The sequence below is a fragment of the Strongyloides ratti genome (assembly GCF_001040885.1).
Source record: "Strongyloides ratti genome assembly S_ratti_ED321, chromosome : 1".
NCBI lineage: Eukaryota > Metazoa > Nematoda > Chromadorea > Rhabditida > Strongyloididae > Strongyloides > Strongyloides ratti.
In genome coordinates this window covers 9,818,504-9,837,479 of record NC_037307.1, presented here as the reverse complement: position 1 = coordinate 9,837,479, position 18,976 = coordinate 9,818,504, and the positions used below count along the sequence as shown (strand labels likewise).

General features: G+C 20.8%; 6 protein-coding genes across 6 annotated transcripts; 3 read left to right on the top strand and 3 right to left on the bottom strand.

Annotated features, from left to right (window-relative positions):
* Nucleotides 1-3: 3 nt before the first annotated feature.
* On the top strand, nt 4-1,367 carry SRAE_1000304600 (SD21818p; the record flags this gene model as incomplete). The annotated part of the gene is made up of 2 exons (XM_024650192.1): nt 4-1,206; nt 1,263-1,367. 2 exons carry the CDS (start codon nt 4-6, stop codon nt 1,365-1,367), a joined length of 1,308 nt encoding a protein of 435 aa, XP_024503994.1.
* A 1,213-nt stretch (nt 1,368-2,580) lies between these two features.
* On the top strand, nt 2,581-3,338 carry SRAE_1000304500 (7TM GPCR, serpentine receptor class e (Sre) family-containing protein; the record flags this gene model as incomplete). The annotated part of the gene is made up of 2 exons (XM_024650191.1): nt 2,581-2,740; nt 2,800-3,338. 2 exons carry the CDS (start codon nt 2,581-2,583, stop codon nt 3,336-3,338), a joined length of 699 nt encoding a protein of 232 aa, XP_024503993.1.
* A 197-nt stretch (nt 3,339-3,535) lies between these two features.
* Nucleotides 3,536-8,807, bottom strand: SRAE_1000304400 (Globin family and Globin-like domain and Globin, structural domain-containing protein; the record flags this gene model as incomplete). The annotated part of the gene is made up of 5 exons (XM_024650190.1): nt 3,536-3,601; nt 3,737-4,246; nt 4,312-4,944; nt 6,382-6,879; nt 8,115-8,807. The coding sequence occupies 5 exons, from the start codon at nt 8,805-8,807 to the stop codon at nt 3,536-3,538; spliced, it is 2,400 nt and encodes a 799-aa protein (XP_024503992.1).
* A 5,176-nt stretch (nt 8,808-13,983) lies between these two features.
* Nucleotides 13,984-14,823, bottom strand: SRAE_1000304300 (Palmitoyltransferase; the record flags this gene model as incomplete). Its single annotated transcript, XM_024650189.1, has 1 exon — nt 13,984-14,823. One exon carries the CDS (start codon nt 14,821-14,823, stop codon nt 13,984-13,986), a length of 840 nt encoding a protein of 279 aa, XP_024503991.1.
* Nucleotides 14,824-15,684: 861 nt separating this feature from the next.
* On the top strand, nt 15,685-16,899 carry SRAE_1000304200 (Putative E3 ubiquitin-protein ligase UBR7; the record flags this gene model as incomplete). The annotated part of the gene is made up of 3 exons (XM_024650188.1): nt 15,685-15,897; nt 15,952-16,442; nt 16,494-16,899. 3 exons carry the CDS (start codon nt 15,685-15,687, stop codon nt 16,897-16,899), a joined length of 1,110 nt encoding a protein of 369 aa, XP_024503990.1.
* Nucleotides 16,900-17,038: 139 nt separating this feature from the next.
* On the bottom strand, nt 17,039-18,958 carry SRAE_1000304100 (MAU2 chromatid cohesion factor homolog; the record flags this gene model as incomplete). Its single annotated transcript, XM_024650187.1, has 3 exons — nt 17,039-17,196; nt 17,252-18,752; nt 18,833-18,958. 3 exons carry the CDS (start codon nt 18,956-18,958, stop codon nt 17,039-17,041), a joined length of 1,785 nt encoding a protein of 594 aa, XP_024503989.1.
* Between the last annotated feature and the right edge of the window lie 18 nt (nt 18,959-18,976).

Sequence of the window (18,976 nt, the reverse complement as noted above, 5' to 3'; positions counted from 1 at the left end):
ATAATGTTATTGAGAAATTTTATAAAACAAAAAAGTTTATTTATAAGAAATTGTGTTCAATATATAAAATTAAATTCATTGGATCAAGAACTTGTTGATAGAAGACCAGATTTAGATTTAGAAACTTTAGTTGAAGAGGAACATTTTGAAAAAATAAAAAAAAATATTACAAATAGAAAAGGTATTGGAAATATTGAAAAAATTCATGAGATATGGAAGTGTATTCAAGATTTTGATAAATCAAATTATCAATCTATAGAAGAATCTAAAAAAATATATAAAAATCTTTGGGATCAATTATATTTGGAGGCTTTTCAAATTCCTAATAAAACACATCCTTCTGTTCCTTTAGGTCCAGAAGAAAATGGTAAAATTGTTGCAACTTACAAAGTAACTGATGAAGAATTTCCTAAAATAAAAATTGCTGAAAATTTATGTAAATCAATAGGAAATTTATCATATCCTTCAGTAGCTTCTGGAAATAGAAGTTACTATTTTACAGGATTTATATCTTCTCTCGAAAAAGCTTTATTAAAATATGTTTATGAATATTTGAAAAATTTAGGGTTTATACCTGTAGTAGTACCAGATATAATTCATAATAATATTACTGTTGGATGTGGAGTGTATCAAAGAACAAATCATAGTATTCAATATAGTCTTCTTAATAATCCATCACTTCATTTATCTGGAACATCTGAAATGGGTTTGGCAAATTTAGTTGAAGGAAAAACTTTTATTAGACATGATATTTTTCCTAAAAAATTTGTTTCATTAAGTAGATGTTATAGACCTGAAATTAGTAAATCAGCTGTTGAAGGAAAATTATATAGAGTTCATGAATTTTTTAAAGTTGAGATGTTTTCTATATGTAGACCAGACCAAAGTGATAATGTTTTAGATGAGTTTGTAAATATACAAAAAAAAATTGTAGAAGATTTAGATATACCTTATAAATTAATTGATATGGCAAGTGAAGAATTAGGAGCATCAGCTTATAGAAAATTTGACATAGTTGGATTAATGCCAGGAAGAAAAATTTTTGGTGAAATTACAAGTGCATCAAATTGTTCTGATTATCAATCAAGAAGATTAAATATAAGATATAAAAATAAAGATGGAAAATATGAATTTCTTCATACTGTTAATGGAACAGCAATAGCATCAACAAGATCTTTAATTTGCCTACTTGAAAATATACAAATGGTAATAATTATATATATAGTCATTTTTTATTTAGATTATTTAATTTTTTTTTTTAGAAAAAAGAAAAAAACAAAATTTTTGAAAAAATATTTTTGGATAAAAAAAGAGGTGACTGGGAAAATATTAAAGCTACAGAGGCATCAGTTTTTAAGTACTGGTAAATGTTTTTTTAGCATTCAAATTTGTTTAAGAAATAAATTTTTATTAATAACATTTTATTAGATTATTACCTAGAAATTTTAAAGTACAATTTTTTAATATTATTTTTAATTTTTAAATACACACACTTACGTAGAAGTAACTTTCACTATTTATTATATATTTTTTAGTACTAAATAATTACTTATTCAAAAATAAAAACTATATTTTAGTGTAATTTTTAACTTCATAATATGTATACATCAACAAATAATATATTATTAAATAATTTTTTAGTTTAACTAATTTATTTATAATATTAAAGTAAAAATATATAAATTCATTAGAGAATTATTTATTCTCATACTCATATAATAAAAATGTATAATTCTGTATATAAATTTTCATTACACTTAATTATTTATTACAATAATTGTAGTTATTTATTCCATTAAATATCAATTTCAAATAATCAGTAAGTATTCATAAAAAAAAAAACTATCAAATTTTTTTTTATAATACAAATTTTTGTTTAAATATAATTTTGTTTTTACCTTAATAATACTTAACATTTATAACATTATTTTTAACAGTAGAAATTATTATACAACATTGAGATATATACCAAAGATTAACGGTAATGGTTTAAATTTTTATTTTTATATTAATAAATACTATTAAAGTATAAAAATTTTATATATATTAATAATATTTTTATTTTTTTCTATGTATAACTAAGTTTTAGATAAGAAAACATACACATATCTTTATACTTATTTTTTTTTTAATATCTCTAAATAAAAAAAAAGAGTAAAGATAAAAGAATTAGTTAAATGTTAATTATTAAAGAAGTATTTATTTTATTTAGAATTTTTAATGAATTGAAATAATATAAAAATTTCTATTTATTTATTTTTTTTCCTATATTTTAAATATTATTCTAATAAATTATTTTAGTATATAATTTATAAAATGATTATAAGCTTATTTATAATAGTACCTAATATAATAATATTTATTATATCAAAAATATTGTCAATAAAATTTGTATCTAAATTATGGAAAAGAGGTTTAGTTCATAAAAATTTTAAAATAAACTATTCTATACATTTAATAATTACATTATTATTTCTTTTATCAGCAATTACTATTAATATTGCTTATATATTAAATTACGATCTTGATATTATAAATTTAAATACTTATTGTGAAATTTTTACAATTTGTTGTAATATTATGTTATATTATAATGTTATTGGAATACAAATTGAAAGATTTGTTGCTGTTGCATTTGTTAGAAAATATGAACATACCAAATGTTTTGTTGCTATTTTTATTTACCATACTTTAATGGTACTTTTATTAATATTCTCATTAATATTTTTAGATTTTTGTAGTAAGTTTTTTTTTTCTTTTTTTTACTTAAATATAAAAAACATTTTTATTTTTTTGTAGATATTAATCCACTTATGATATATCGTATTATATTTATTGTTCTTGAAATTACTGGAATAATTTTACATATATTAATGTATTGTATTTATTTTTATTATGTTGAAAGACTTCATAAATATTGTTCTAATGTTAAAAGATATTTATCAACAAGATATCAAGGAAAAGAAAATATTGACACTATAGGAGGATTATTAAAACCATTAACTTATTTTTTTGCTATAGGTATTATTTATTCTATTTGTACTATACTCCTTCCAATTATTATAATTATTGTACCAATGATTAACTTATCATTTTCTATTTTAATTGGATTTCAAACAATGTTACCATCATATATATTATTAAAAGAATATAAAAGAAGTCTAATTATAAAATCTCATCAGAAAAAGTATAAAAGAAATAAAGTAATACCTGAAATATCATTAACAGGAGAAAGACCATCCAGTCATAATTTGAATGTTAATGAAGGCGGATTACATTTTAAATATTTAAATGACTTTTGGGAAGATGCATATAAATTAAAAAATGATATCAAATAATTTTATTTATTTATAATTTTTATGATTAATTTATTTGACTATTTTTATTTAATAAAAAAAATGTACTTACGTAATTGGCATTTTATTAATGTGATTAATATAACAATAACATTACATTTTGATGAAAAATATATTTTTGAATAATATTAAAATACTTTGATAATAAAAAAAAAAAAACCATAGTCCTATGTAATTTGTCACTGGAATTGGCCGTCAGAAAATATCTGTGAATTTCTCATTTTCATCGATAAAAGTACTTTACGCTAAAATAAAAATAATAAGTTATAAAAAAAAAAATTATTTAATTATAAGTATAGGTGAATATATGTTAATTAATGTTATAAATAAAATAAAAATTAATTAATTAAATTTTACAATATATATATATATATAAATACCTGTTCTAAATGTCCTAATTTAATTTTTTCTACCATAAAAGCAATTATTAAAGCCCAAGCTTTCCTGACAGTCTCTGAACGGCATCTTTTATCACCCCATTCAAGTGTACAATCAATAAATGTTTCAGCAATCGTATTCCACATCTTAGAACTTAGATCACCATTCAATACCTCAGCATGAACTCTTCCTATTCTTTCAAGATCTGGAGCAATATTTTCTAAATTATCTAAATTAAGGACAACTTTATCTATCATATCAGCTGTTGCTTTACAATGAGCTTTTGAAAAAGAATCATGATTTGGAAAACCTTCTGGTAATGGGCATCTTCTAAATTGATCTCTATTAGCAGAATTTCTAAAGAAAAATCTATGAAATATTGTTTGCCCAATTACAGTTGGTCCTTTGCTAACATAAATTTGACGCCATAGCGATCTGATAAGATGAATTTGTGCTAAAGTTAAGGGAATTAATGTTGTTGATGTTCTTCTTCCAGAAACACTTTGTACTAACTAAATAATTTTTATTATATTTGATTAAAATAAATATATATATATATATGATAAGAAAATATTACCTGTACATTACTTGCTCTTCTAAGAGCCAAACTTTGACGACGTTTCTCCATCTGTTCAAAAAATTTTTTTTGATTTAAATCTTTTGTACTTGTATCATCATTACAACTTAATGTTTCAAATGCTAAACCTTTTGTTAAAGATGAATGTCGTGTTGAAGATAAAATATTATTTCCATTACTAATTGTTTTGGATACCTTTAATGTATTACAACTTTTAGATGTTGATGGTTCTTGGAGAGGGACACCTTCTTCAATAGAAGATAATAAATCACTATTTGTTTTTTGAATTGTAGGTGATGGTGATGAGTTATCTTGTATATTCATTTTTTCATTTACAATATTATTACTATCTTCTTTCTCTTCTTCTTTTTCTATAAAATTATTATCTTCTCTTGGTGTTATAAAAACGTCGTCTTCTTCACCTTCTACAGAAATATTTGGTTTACTTCCTGTTTTTGGTAATGATGAGACACTATCTGGTTTTGGAAGTTTTAATGATAAATTTTCACTTGAAATATTACTTCCACTTCTTTCACTTCTATTTTCTTCTTTATATGAATCTGTAATTTTTAAAGATTGTGTTTTTTCCTCCAATTTTTCTCCAATACTTGATGATTGTAACATAAAATTACCCTATAATATTAAAAATTAAAAATATATTTATATATAAAAAAAATAAAATTGTAACTTATAATAGTTAAAATAAACTATAACTATTTAAAATAAATTCTTTGATAAATTAAAAGTTATTTCCTTTATTTAAAAAGAAAAATGAATTTTAAAATTATGTTAAATTATATTTATAAATTTTTTTTTTCTCATTGAAGTATAAAATTTTTAAGAGTTAAAATAATACCTACTTTTGTTAGAAGTACTTAAAAAATTAAAGTATAAGTAAAAAAAAATTAGTTAATGAGATGAATATTATACACGTAATAATATCTTTTTTAAGTGCTTAGGAGTATTCTCTATTTCAAAAAATAATTATTTTTGAATATACAAGAAATTAATATTGTAACGATGAAGTATATCTACAAACAAACAAAAAAAAAAAGTATATTTTAAATAATTTAATATGTTAAAATTTTTTTGAAAAATTTTTGAAAAATTTTTTTTTCCTTTTTCTATAATCTATATTTAATAAAAAAATAAACAAATAAGTATGATAAATATAAAATATTATAACTATCTTCTTGTAAATGTTGATTGTTAAAAGTTAAAATAATAATATTTTTCATCCTCTTAAGTTTGATGATATTTAACAAAAAATTAACACATTATAAACTTATTTCCTCTTCTATCAAAATATAAATGAAATCTATAAATAAATAACATATTCTTCAAAAATGGTGTTTAAAAAAGTTTGAAGATTATACTGCTTTACATATATTAACAGGTTATAAATTTTATAAATAAAGTTATAAATAATAATATATGAAGAAAGAAGACTTAAAAAAAACTCCATTAATCCCACATACTTGTCAAAATATATTATAGTTTCAATAAAAAAAGCAAAAATTACTCCATATACACCTATTTTTGTTTATAACAAAAAAAAAACAACTTCAAGTAAAACATATGTTATATAATAACAAAAATAACATAGCTCAAAATAAAATTAATAAAATATTTAACAAAAGATTGATTAGAAATTTTAGAAGAAAAAAATGAAAAACCACTTAATTACTACATTTTATAAAAGTAACCATAAAACTTAAGTTACATCATCAAAAGATTAACAAGATAAAAAAGATATTATCTTAAAATTTTTTTTGTTAAAATTTATGATAAAAAGTTAATTTTTCATCCAATGTTTCAAATAATAACAAACTTTATTTTTTTAATTTTATATGTTCAAATTTTAAGATTTAAAAACATTAAAAATTATATATTTTATAATATAAGTCTAATCATAAAATTAATAATATGTTTAAAATAAAAAATAAGGTATAATTTAATGCATAAAAAAGAAGACATAAATTCATTATTAAATGTTGCAGAAATAATAATATTTATGCTTTATTATTATTTTAAATAGCAATTTATAAAAAAAAAATTCACATAACTTACTTTTTCTTCTACCTTTTCTTTTATACTAATATTTGCCTGTTCATCCAAAGATTCACTTCTTTGAAAGTTTGATGAGCTTTTACTAGTAATATTTTTTCCAGATTTGTCTCTTAATTTTTTCAACAAACTTACTGATTTATCACCAACATTAATAGCAGAAGAGGATGGTGTTAATGGCATTTTTATTGATGATCCATCTTTTTTTGAAGATTGTCCTTTCATTGCTCCTTTTGCTGATGAAAGTAACATTTCTTCTGGGTCTTCCATAAAAACATGATAACTATTTGACATACCTTCTTTTATTTTATTTTTATCCAAAAAACACACTGCTAATACTGTTGGTTTATCACAACCTATCTCTTCTTTTTTAAAAGAAGGTATTCTTCTTATAATTCTCGTTATACTACCCCTTCTCTCCTCTTTTATTGGAATTACTTCATAAATTCTTAAATCTGAAATAGATTGAGAAATTTTTCTCTTTGCTGTATCACTAGAACCCTATAAAAATGGAAAAAAAAAATAAAATAAAATTTATAATGTATAAAAAAAAATATAGTTTTTTTTTTTCTAAAAATAAAAGCAAAATATATATATAGATAAATTTTGGTAGAGATAAAATGATAGTTTATAAAAAAATCTCTACAACTAAAAATATTTTTAATATAATGGATAATATCATAAGATTATAAATTTTCTTTACAAAACTAACTAGCCAAAGATCATTAATTTTATTATATTTTACAATTATTTCCAAAAATAAAATAAAATAAAATAAATATTATAAAATAAGATTGAAAAATAAATGTATGATAACGAAAATAAAGGTGTCTAATATATATATATATATATATATCTAACATTTTATTTAAAAAAGGTTGGTAATATATTAAAGAAAAATAGACTTCAAAAACAAAATTACTTAAAAGTTAAATTATATTTTAAGTTAAATAAAAATAATAATAATAAAATTATAAAAAAAATATATATAATACAAAAAAATATTATTCTTGATTTTTAATATAAGTAATTATATATAAATAATTTTAAATCATATAAAGAAATAGAAAGGATTTTCAATAAATATTATTAAGAATTATGACGTAGAAGAGAGATGAATAAAAATATGATGGTAAATATTAAAATACTTCTACAACATCTTTTATCAAAATTCTTAATAATAAATTAAAGTTATAATATTTAAAAATGCTATTATTAGATGAATAAAGTTTTTATAATATCTTAAATATAGTTATGGGGGAAAAAAAGATAAAAATTTCAGTTGTTTGCTTGTTAAAAGGAAAGAGAAGTAATTTAATATAATGTTTCATTCAAGGATATGAAAAAATATTGAAATATTTTAAACTTAAATAAGAGATACTTTATCTACCAATAAAATGTGTTAATTATTAGAATTGTTTACAAGAATAAAATTGAGATGGTTGAATGAACAATTGTAATTAAGGAAATGATTTGAAGAGGATTAAAAATAAGATATATATATAAATTTTTTTTTTTATCATTCCTTAAAAATATTAATCTTTTATTACCAGCCACGGGTATAAATTTCAGGCTATTTTTAAAAAAAATAAATTAAAATGTAGAAAAATATTTTAATGTTAATAGATGGAGAAAAGTAAAATAGTAAAATATGTTTAAAAAAAAATTTTTTTTTTAACTTTAATAATTTATAAAATGAAAAGTTTGTAAGTAATAGTATTGTTATACTAACTTACCTCCTCTTCTGGAGTATTATCTTTTTTTGATACAACAATATTTACTTCTTTATTACTACTAACTATACTATCATTTTGGTTTTTGTTATCAAACCTTAAACATACATCACTTGAAATTTGAAATATATTTGAAGTATGTTCTTTAACATCTGAACAATAAACTGAGTTACCAGAACCAAAAATATTTTTGCACTTATCAATAACAATCTCATCAATTATTGGTTCTTTTTGTGGAATCCAATAAACTTCGCTTGTCCTTTTAAATTGCCCTCTATTACAACTACTTTTAAGTTCATTATTTTTATTCTTACTCAATTTATCATCATTTTTTTTATAATTTTCACTCATAATATTACGTTTCTTCTTATTAATATTCTTATCATCTAAACTTTTTGTTGATAATGATTTATAATTACTCGTATCCAAATTTGTCAAACTTGAAGGCTCCGTATGAATATTTCCAGCATACAAACTCATATTCATAATATTCGTCTCATTTTTATCATGTTTCTTATCTATTTTTGATGAGGTTTCCCTATTAAGTGATTTATTATGTTTATTTTTTGTACCAATTATATTTGATATGTCATTTTCAGAAGTAGCTTCATTATTAGATGAATCTTCTTTTAACCTTGTAAAAGATTTTTTTTTCTTATCTTTCAACCATGTAAATAAATTTCGGACATGAGACATTTAGAAAATGTTAACAAGAAAAAAAAAAGAAGATATTTTATAGAATTAATAATATAAATTAGTTTTTTTTTTAATACAAATAACTTATTTTTTTTTTATATTTTTTAAAACTGACCAACTGAAAACAAATAAAATATAATTTAATTGGTTGTAAGAGGTATATTTATAAGATATAAAATATAAATTGATCAGGTATATAAATGTGGAAGTGCCTTACAACATTACACAAGAATGAAATATTTAATATTATATATTTAAGTAATATAAATAACCACATCTATTTTCAGTGATGAGTAAAAATAATTAATGAGGAAAGATTATAAAAAAAAATTAAGCAATAAAGATTATATAATTATATCAATTTAATAGATATTAATATTATTAAATAAAAGAAATTCTATTTTATTATTTTATATAAGAATAACAAAATATTAATATATATATATATAATAATCAAAATGTCGATAAAAAGAGTTTTAAAAATGTAATTTAATGATACATCAAAATTGCGACATATTCAAGAAAATCAACTCATATACATTAACAACAAAGCACAACATCATGTTTATTATCCTGATTTTAAAAATATATATATCAAAATTAACCATCTAATAAAATGTCTAACCTACCTTGATAATATTTTAAATTTTATTTTTCATTATTATATAATTCTTCACAACATATATTTATGAATATTTTTAATGTAAAAAAAAAAATACTTATAATAAATATAATCAAAATTTTTATCTTTTTTTTTTAACTTTATTAAGAATAATAAAAAATAATACAAAATAAATGAGGAAATAAATTATGAGTATAAATTATTTAAATCACAAAATAAATTCATTTTTTTAAAAAGTTAAATATATTTATTATAATAAGAATGAAGCTCACTTACTGATAATAACAAAAAATTTAAAGACAGTTGTCTTGGTTGTTCATAAATATGTCAACAGTAGTATTAAAGATGCTTAAAATATTAAATTTAATTGGTTTTTGAAGATTACTTCTAACTAATGATATATTATAAAATATATTTCAGTTCTAATAAAAAAAAAGTATTAAATTTATATTAAAGAAATTCCCACTATCGTTGTACTTATTTGAATTAAATTTTAACAAGCAAAAATAAATAGTTTGAAATACAATGATCATTAAATTTATCAAAATAAATATTTTCTTTTTTTTTTGTTATGAGATATTAAAAAAAATATTTTATGATTAATACCAATTTTGTCTTTTATTTTATTATAAATAAATAAAATATGGTAATTTTTTTTTATAAAATTTTTAATCTGAAAAGATATTAAGTTATGTAAAGTATATTTATAATAAAGAAATTCAAGATATTTTTATTAATTTTTTATTTTGTACTAAATTTTTATTTCACAAAGTACAAATAATTTTTTTATTTACAATTAATATTTTATATATATTTTTTTAGTAATTTTTTTGACACAATTCTTTATTTCCTTGTTATTAATAAGAATATTTAGTAAATAATGACAATACTGAAGGAAAAGTTATTATTGCCTTTCAAAGTAAAAAAGAAAAAAAAATAAAAGAATAAGGAAAGATCCAATTTCAGAAGTTTATAAATATACATATTTATAATGGAACAAGGGGATATAAAAAAACATGGAATAAATTACTTGATAAACATTCTTTCCTATGCCTATATATATATATATATATATGTTGATTGGAAAAAATATATGTAAAGAAAAAAAATATATCAGTAATTCTTCTTTGTGAAAAAATGTTGAAAAAAAAAGTAAAATTCTTAAGATATATAAACCCTATTGGTTAATAAAATCATATGTTAGGCGGAAATATTAACGTATACAAATGTTTAAGTATAATTAAAAAAAAAATAGTATAAAAAATAAATTTAAATTTCAGTTCAATGCACTAACCTGTTAATAAGAAAAACTTAATGTTTGTGTACTTTGAAAATTTCTATTAACAAAATTAAAGATAAACTTTATTTAATTGATGATACAAAACTAAAATCACTTAGTAATGTTCTTTCTATGTACTTTTAAAAAGTATTTAGTAGTAAGAACAAATGATAATGTCATTTTTTTAATAAAATAAAATAAATTTAATGGAAATAAGATATTAACATTCCCCACGTTTCAAATGTTAACAATAATATATTTTATTTTATAAACCACATAGATATTATTATTAAAAATAAACAAATGAGTTAGAAAACAGGATGATAATAATGTTAATGTACCATAGTAAAAGATTTAATCTCAATAAAAAGGTATAAGAAAATAATTGATTTTGGTAAAGAAACTACAAATTTAATTTATTTATAAAAAAAATTATATAAAATTACTTTACAATAACAAAATTTTTGTAAATAAACAAAATAAATAAAAAAAAAAAAAACTTTTTTAATCTTTATCATACTATTTCAACCATTTTTAATAAATTGGTACAATTTTTAATTAGTCCAATTAATTATTAAAATAAACTTAATGTAAAAAAATGTTTGATATTATTTAAAATTTTAATAAATTCTTTCAAGAGAATAATACGTATACTTGTTATTTATTGAATCAAAAATCAAATTGACATTAAATGATGTAGTATTGATAATAAATTATCAAAGGATATTTTTAAAACTAAAAAAAGAACATATAATTAGTTAATTTTAGAAATTCTCTTAACAAGATGGCGCCCTTCAAAAAAGCACTTTTAAAAATAATGACGTCAAAAGATGCTTTATTTTAAACTTATAACACAAAATGATATATTATTTTGTAGCACTTTATTAATATAAAAATATATATATATATTTTTTTTTATAACAAATAAAAAATTATTTTAATCAAAGTATAGATAACATTTCTTAAAAGAAAATGTTTTAAAAAATGCGCGTTTGATTGATAAAATAAAAGAAAAATTTATAACAATAAAGAATAGATGCAATGTGATCTTCTTGTTTATTATTAAATATGATCAATGTTCATATGTAGATAAAGCTTTTTTAATTTTTTTAACTATATAATGCCAACATTTTAAAATAATTATATATACTTAAACAAACAAGAAAATTTATAAAATATCATTAAATTTTTATAAAAACAGTTGCTTTATATACCATTCAATATACTTTTTTTTTTTGCAGATAAAATTACCAGTATTAAATTGAAAAATTGAATTATTTTTTAAATAAAATTTCTCATAAAATAGTTAAAATACTTTACAAAGAAAAAAAAAATTTTTACTATCATTAGAAATTCATTTTTTAATATATCAATTAATATTTTTACCTTTTTAAATTTTTTCATTTATTTTCATATAAATTTTTATTTTACAGGGACTTGATTTTAATAAAAAAATTATAACTAACTTTTATTCATGTTAAATATTTTAATGAGTTAAAAAAAAGAAGATTATTTTGTTGCAATATTTTTATAATATTTCATTTAATAATATTTATCTTTTTTATAATGTATAAATATTATTAACCTTAGAAACATAATTTGTTTATGACCAAGATTTAATCAATGTTAATAATAATATAAATTTTATTATAATCTATGGGGATTAGGAAAGGTGGGATAACAGAAAAAAAAATGATATAAAATATTTAATTAAAAGACCTTCTATAAGGTAAAAGGATATCCTCCAAACCTGCCTTTTCCTTTCTCTTTCTTTTGATTTTATAAGAAAAATTTTCATTTTCTCTTTTTAATCTCCTCCTTTTTATAATTTTTAAAAACGGAAATATTTTACATATATACTTTATAATATATTCTATGTTTCATTTATTATAATCAATAATTAAAAAGATAAACTTAAACTGTTAAAATTTTTATTTAAACAAATATATATTATAAAGTATGATTCGTAAAATAACTAAGAATTAAAAATTTGATAAAAATTTATTTCAAAAATGAGAAAAGTAGAAAAATGACAAAACTAAGTTTTTGTACTTTAACTTTAAAAATTTACACCTATTGAATTTTATACATGAATTATAAAGAAAAATATTTAATTTATAAAATAATTAAAATTATCCTAGTTTTACATAAACAATATCCAACTAATTAATAAACTATGAATTAAAAAATTATAACTTAAATATTGTGTTAATAATGATAATGATTTTTTAATAAAAATATTTAAAATAATATATTTTTGTATCATATTTTAGATGCTTATATATAAGCTTATAAAAAAGTACATTTCCGATTCTTTATTATAATATTCTTAAAAAGTTCTCTATGTTTCTGAGAAATCAAATTGTTATTATTTTTTTTTCAAAAAAAATAAACTTTACAAAATTATCTTAAAATAGTATCTCGTTCTTGAAATTTTTGCTTTAAAATAAAAAATTTTTTTAATCAATTTTTTTTCAAAAAATAATTTTTTTATCTTCATAATTATCAAAATTACATTCAAAAGTGTTTAATAGATATTCTTGTATTCAAAAATCTTTTTTCAAAATTCTTTAAAATTTTATAAGGAATTATTTAGTTATTTTTAACTTGTATCATTTTTATTTTATTTAAACTTACCTGAAAACTATAACTTTTTTCACATACGTGTAAATTACTCTCTTCTTATAGAAAATATTATTTATACTTTCAAGTATCTCCTTATAATTTTTAATTTCTTTACTCATTTTTCAAATTATTGTAAAATAGTTGTTTAAAGAAAACACTTTGACGACACCTGAAATAGTGGACATCTTTTGTCTTATCCCACATAAATATTTACTTCTCTGATAACCTTTATCTTTGTACCTGTCCATGCATCTGATTATTTTATAATATCAATAAAAAAAAATTTTATTAAAAAAATAAAAACCTATCAAATTTCTAATTTTTTTTAAGTAAATTTAGAAAAATTAAAAAGAAAATATTTACAAAAAAAGAAAAAATACTTTTTCATTCAGAATACATTTATTTTGCTAGCAAAAAAAAAAAAGATGTCTTGTATGTAAATTATTATCCAAAACATTTGTTACTTTTTCTTAAAATAGTTATCTATGTAATTTTTGGCCGACGTTCTTGTAATAAATTACTACTTCCTATTATTTTCTTTATTTTCATAAAGTTCTTAATCGCCTTTTATCAGTCATAAAATACTTTTTACTAATATTTTAAAGGAGACGAAATAGAATAGTACCGATGGAAAAAAACCTTTTTTTTTTCTATACTGATACCTCATATGTTTTTTCATTGATAAATGGAGTATAAAATGGACTAAACCATTTAAGACCCATTCTTCCTCCAAAAACTATTTGCATATTTTTATATCTATTTGATACATATTTTTCTTCCACTTTCTTTAATGATTCAATTCCCGTTTTGTTAGAACATATAGCATTAATTTGTGTACCAAACATAACTAAAGTAAATACAGAAAATAGAATGGATTCAAATAATAAGAATATTAATAAAATAGTAGTTACTGGAGGACTATAATGTGAACAATAGGCCCAATCACTATCTAAACAACTGAGAAATTGCCAGATCACCCAATACAATGCATGTATTGATAATAATGCAATATAAAACGTAAAAAGAACAAAAAATTTTTGATTTTTTTGGCCTACACAATTATTTACCCAGGGACAATGATGATCCATCTTATTGATACACCTATCACATATACTACAATGATGTGCTCTATCAGGTTTTACAGAACAACATTTAGTACATTGGTAAAGTTTCTTATTTGCATTTTCACGTTGTAATCTTGCAATATAATCATCAGTTAGATTACCTATTGGAACAGCACCAGGATCAGTAAAAACTGTCTTATAGTGTGAAATACCAGCTAGTATAAATAAACATTGAAATATAATAAAGTTTATAGATTGATGTATTGGATAATATTGAAAAGATGACAACATTACCGTACACACACAAAATTGGCCATATAACATTAAAAACCATGTTACAAATAAACAAATAATACCACATGTATCATTTATCATCCATTTTCTTCCACAGGCATGATTCCTGGATTCACTACCAAATTCCGGCATGTCATCTAAAATTGTAATAAGAAAAAAAAAATGTAAAAAAGTCAGTCAATAATTAAAAATAAATTAACAATATATAACATTAAAGGGTCATAAGGGTCACAACAATTTTTCTTTATATAAATAATAATAACGGGCTAACTCAAATATAGAAGAGGGAATGCATACAGATTAAATAACATAACTTTGGTACAACGTAATGGTCTTGATAGGAAGTTTTAAAACAACATCTCATTTCTGTTTCTTAACCACTAACTCTTGTTGTCATAATATATTTATTTTTACTATATAAAATTTTTGTTATGATGACTAAAGATAAAGAGTAGAAAAACTAGAAAAAAATAATAATAATTTTTACTTTTAATAATATGAATTATTTTACTAATATTTTTTAATTTTTACAATTATTTTCAATTTTATTTAAAGCTATCTACTTGATACTAAATAGTAATATTTTTCAAAAAAAGTGCGCGAAAGTCTATGCATTTTTTGGTAGATTAATGATTATATAACAAATATAAAACGACGACTATTATGTATGGTATAAATATATATACACCTACAACAAGTATTAAAAAATACATATTTTTTTTTAATATAGTATAATATGCATCATATTGTATATTTATGCAAAATTGTATTTTTATTTTAATAAATATACACAAAAAAATTATTTTAAAAAAATTATTATATAAACTTTAATTTTAATTAAAAATTTACTTTATTATTGATTTTGTAATTTATTTAATAAAGATCTTATTTATTTCTGAATTTTATAGATATATCATCTTTTGTAACATCATTAGAGAAATCTTCTTTTTTTTATATTAAAATTTTAACAGAAAAAAAAGTGTATATATAATAATGGATAAAGATCAGGCTAGCGTTCATAGTGAAAATGATCCTGAAACAGACACTGATACATGCGCTAGTTCAACTGCTGCAATGACTAACTTAGATGATGATACTGATAGAGTTATATCACTAACTGAATTTGTTGATTACTGTAAAACAGAAGATGAAAGAATAGCTACACTAACATCTGCTTCAGATGGAAAAATTTGTACTTATCCTGAGGTATATTTATAAATAAAATTAAAAAACATTTTTTTAATCATAATAAAATTTTAGGGATATAAAACAAGACAATTACTTTTTAGTTGTTTGACATGTCGTGAAAAAACTGGTAAAGATGCTGCTATATGTTTTGGATGTTCTATGCATTGCCATCAAGATCATGATGTAATAGAATTATATACTAAAAGAAATTATTGTTGTGATTGTGGAAATAATAATTTTTTGAATTTCAAATGTCAATTATATGAAGGAAAGGATCCTATCAATAAAAATAATGTTTATTCACACAATTTTGTTGGAAAATATTGTTCTTGTGATGCTATATATACTGGAGCTGAAGAGATGTTACAATGTAATTCCTGTGAAGATTGGTTTCACATAGAACATCTTTTAAAAGAAAATCAAGAAAGTGATGTTGCAACTAATGCTGATGAATTATATTGCAAAGATTGTACAAAAAAATTAGATTTTTTAAAATTTTATAATGCTATACAAGATGTTCCATTAGAAAAAATTGATGAAAAAATTAAAGAAGAAAGTTGTAGGTTAGCAAGAATTAAAATGTATATTAGTGAAAATAATTTTAAATTGATAAGTTCTGATGAAACGTGCTATTTTAATAGATTTTCATGGAGGGAGACAATTTGTGTTTGTAATACATGTACTTATATGTATGAAGATCTAGGTTGTACATGGCTTACTGAACCAGGTGATTCATTAGCTGTATATTATAAGGATGCTCCTGATTTCGATGGTGAAGAAAAATCTACCCAAGATGTTATTAAAGAAGTTTTAGCTGAAACTTCAAAAGCTTATGGCCATGAAGCAACTATGTTTATAGCAGAAAATATTGAAAATATAACAAATCAAGTTGTATCTGGTTTAAAAAGAAAATTTGAAGAAAAAGGTGGACAACCAATTGACAATGAAGATATGAGAAATCTTCTTGACGAACTAGAATTACCAACGAAAAAGTGGAAGCCTGAGTCTAGTGATGTCTAATTACATTTTTCCTAATAAAAATTTACTTTTTTTTTCTACATAAAAAGCATTTAAATATCTATTCATTGAATCTCTTTTATAAAATATATATTTATTAATATTAAAAATATGAAAGGAAATGGATAGAAAAAAAAATACATTAAAGAAAATCCAGGTGCCCTTCCGTCCAATTTATATAGCTATTGGAAGCATGACTTTCAGCCTTTTGTCTATCTTCTGCTATAACATTGATATACTGAATTGTAGCTTGTTGTATCACTTCAGCTTGGCTTATTCTACCATAACTTCCGTGCATTTCTACAAAAAAGATAACGTAAGATTACATTTTTAATTATATTATTCTAAAACTTACTCATTATAATTTTGTTTAACCATATTGTTAATGTATTGTCCCCTAATGTAGCAGTATATTGATAAGCTTTTTTAATAGTGTCAATTTCTTGAGATTCAAAAATTTGTGCTAACATTAGTAAAGCCATAGACATTATTCTAAATAAATTATCCTCTTTAGCTAGATCTACAATTTCATTCATATAACCACGGCAATCAGATATTCTGTTAACAATATAAGCATGAAACCCGCATGCAAAAAGTGTTACAAATCTTATTCCAACTGAATGTGTATTAATCTTATTTGGTATTATTTTTCCATATACTTTAAAATAATCAATCTCTCTGTTTGTTAAAACATATAATAATGCTAAACATGAATTTGCAAATAAATATACATCTTTGTCGCGAACTTTGTTAATAACTTCTAAAAATTGTTTTTCTGCTTCTACATATTTATACATAAATGTACAATACATTCCTAATATGAGATGTGCAGCTGGTTTAAAATCATCTTGTAACGTTGTATCAAATTTTAATTTTTCTAACATTAATGTTACAACTTGTATACAATCTGATGGTCTTGCCAAAACTAAGTTACACTGTGCCATGTTTTCATACAATACAACTTCTAACGCCTCAACTAGCTCAAAAGTACCACGTTCCATTAATGTGTAAGGTGATGATTTTGAAAATTTTCTAATTTCTTCTAAATGATTTAAAGCTATATGATAATACTTATTAACTTTTTCATAGTTACATGCCATTATATTTGTCATAAATGTTAAAGTATATGTTACTGCTGTAAACATTTCCGGTGACATTATTTTCCATGTAGTACCATAATATTCACAATTACCTAAATTTAATTCTCTAGATGCCAATACTCCAACTAATGTTTGTAATTGTTTAAGACAATTTTTGGCACTTTGTAATAAACCTCGACTTAATAAATAACATAATTGTATTGCACAGCAAAAAACACGAAGATTCATAACACAAGTCCATTCAGAAGGATAATGTCTAGATATTTGTTCTAATCTTGTCAATCTCTTAGTCATATCATCAGGTGAACATGAGGGATCCTGAGATAATAATATTGTTTGAGCAGATATTGTAAAAGCTTCTATTAAGTAGTGATTATGTTTTTGAAAATGTTCGCAACCTGTATTTAGAATATATAAAGCGCTACTAGTATCATTTAACCTAGCATGACATTCAGCTAATAATAGTATAAGCTTTGCATTATGTTTTGGATGTTTAATTGATGCAGCCACTTCATCACGCAGTAGTTTTTTTAAATGTTCATATCTTTGTTGATCCATCATTGTTTCAGCTAATAAACATACTACTTCGAAACGTTGTATTTCCATACTAGACCCAATTTCTTTCATAGCTATATATGCTATCTCTAAATATTGTCTTGCTTCTCGAAAATTTGTTGTATATAATAATAATGTTTTTCCTGTTAAATATAAACATTCTGCTTTTATGTTTGGTGGTGTATTCAAATGAAGTGTTGACTAAAAAATTAAAGAAAAAAAAAATTAAATATTACAAAAATAATTATTTGAAAAAAAAAATTAAATTGCTATAAATTTACCATCAAGCATTTTAAAGATAACTTTAACTTTGGAGGATTACATTGTCTAAAGTATTCTCCTAAAGCAATGAGATCATAAGCATCTGAACTGGGATTTTCATGTGGTTTAAAATTAGTATTAGTCATTAGTGAGAAAAAAAATAT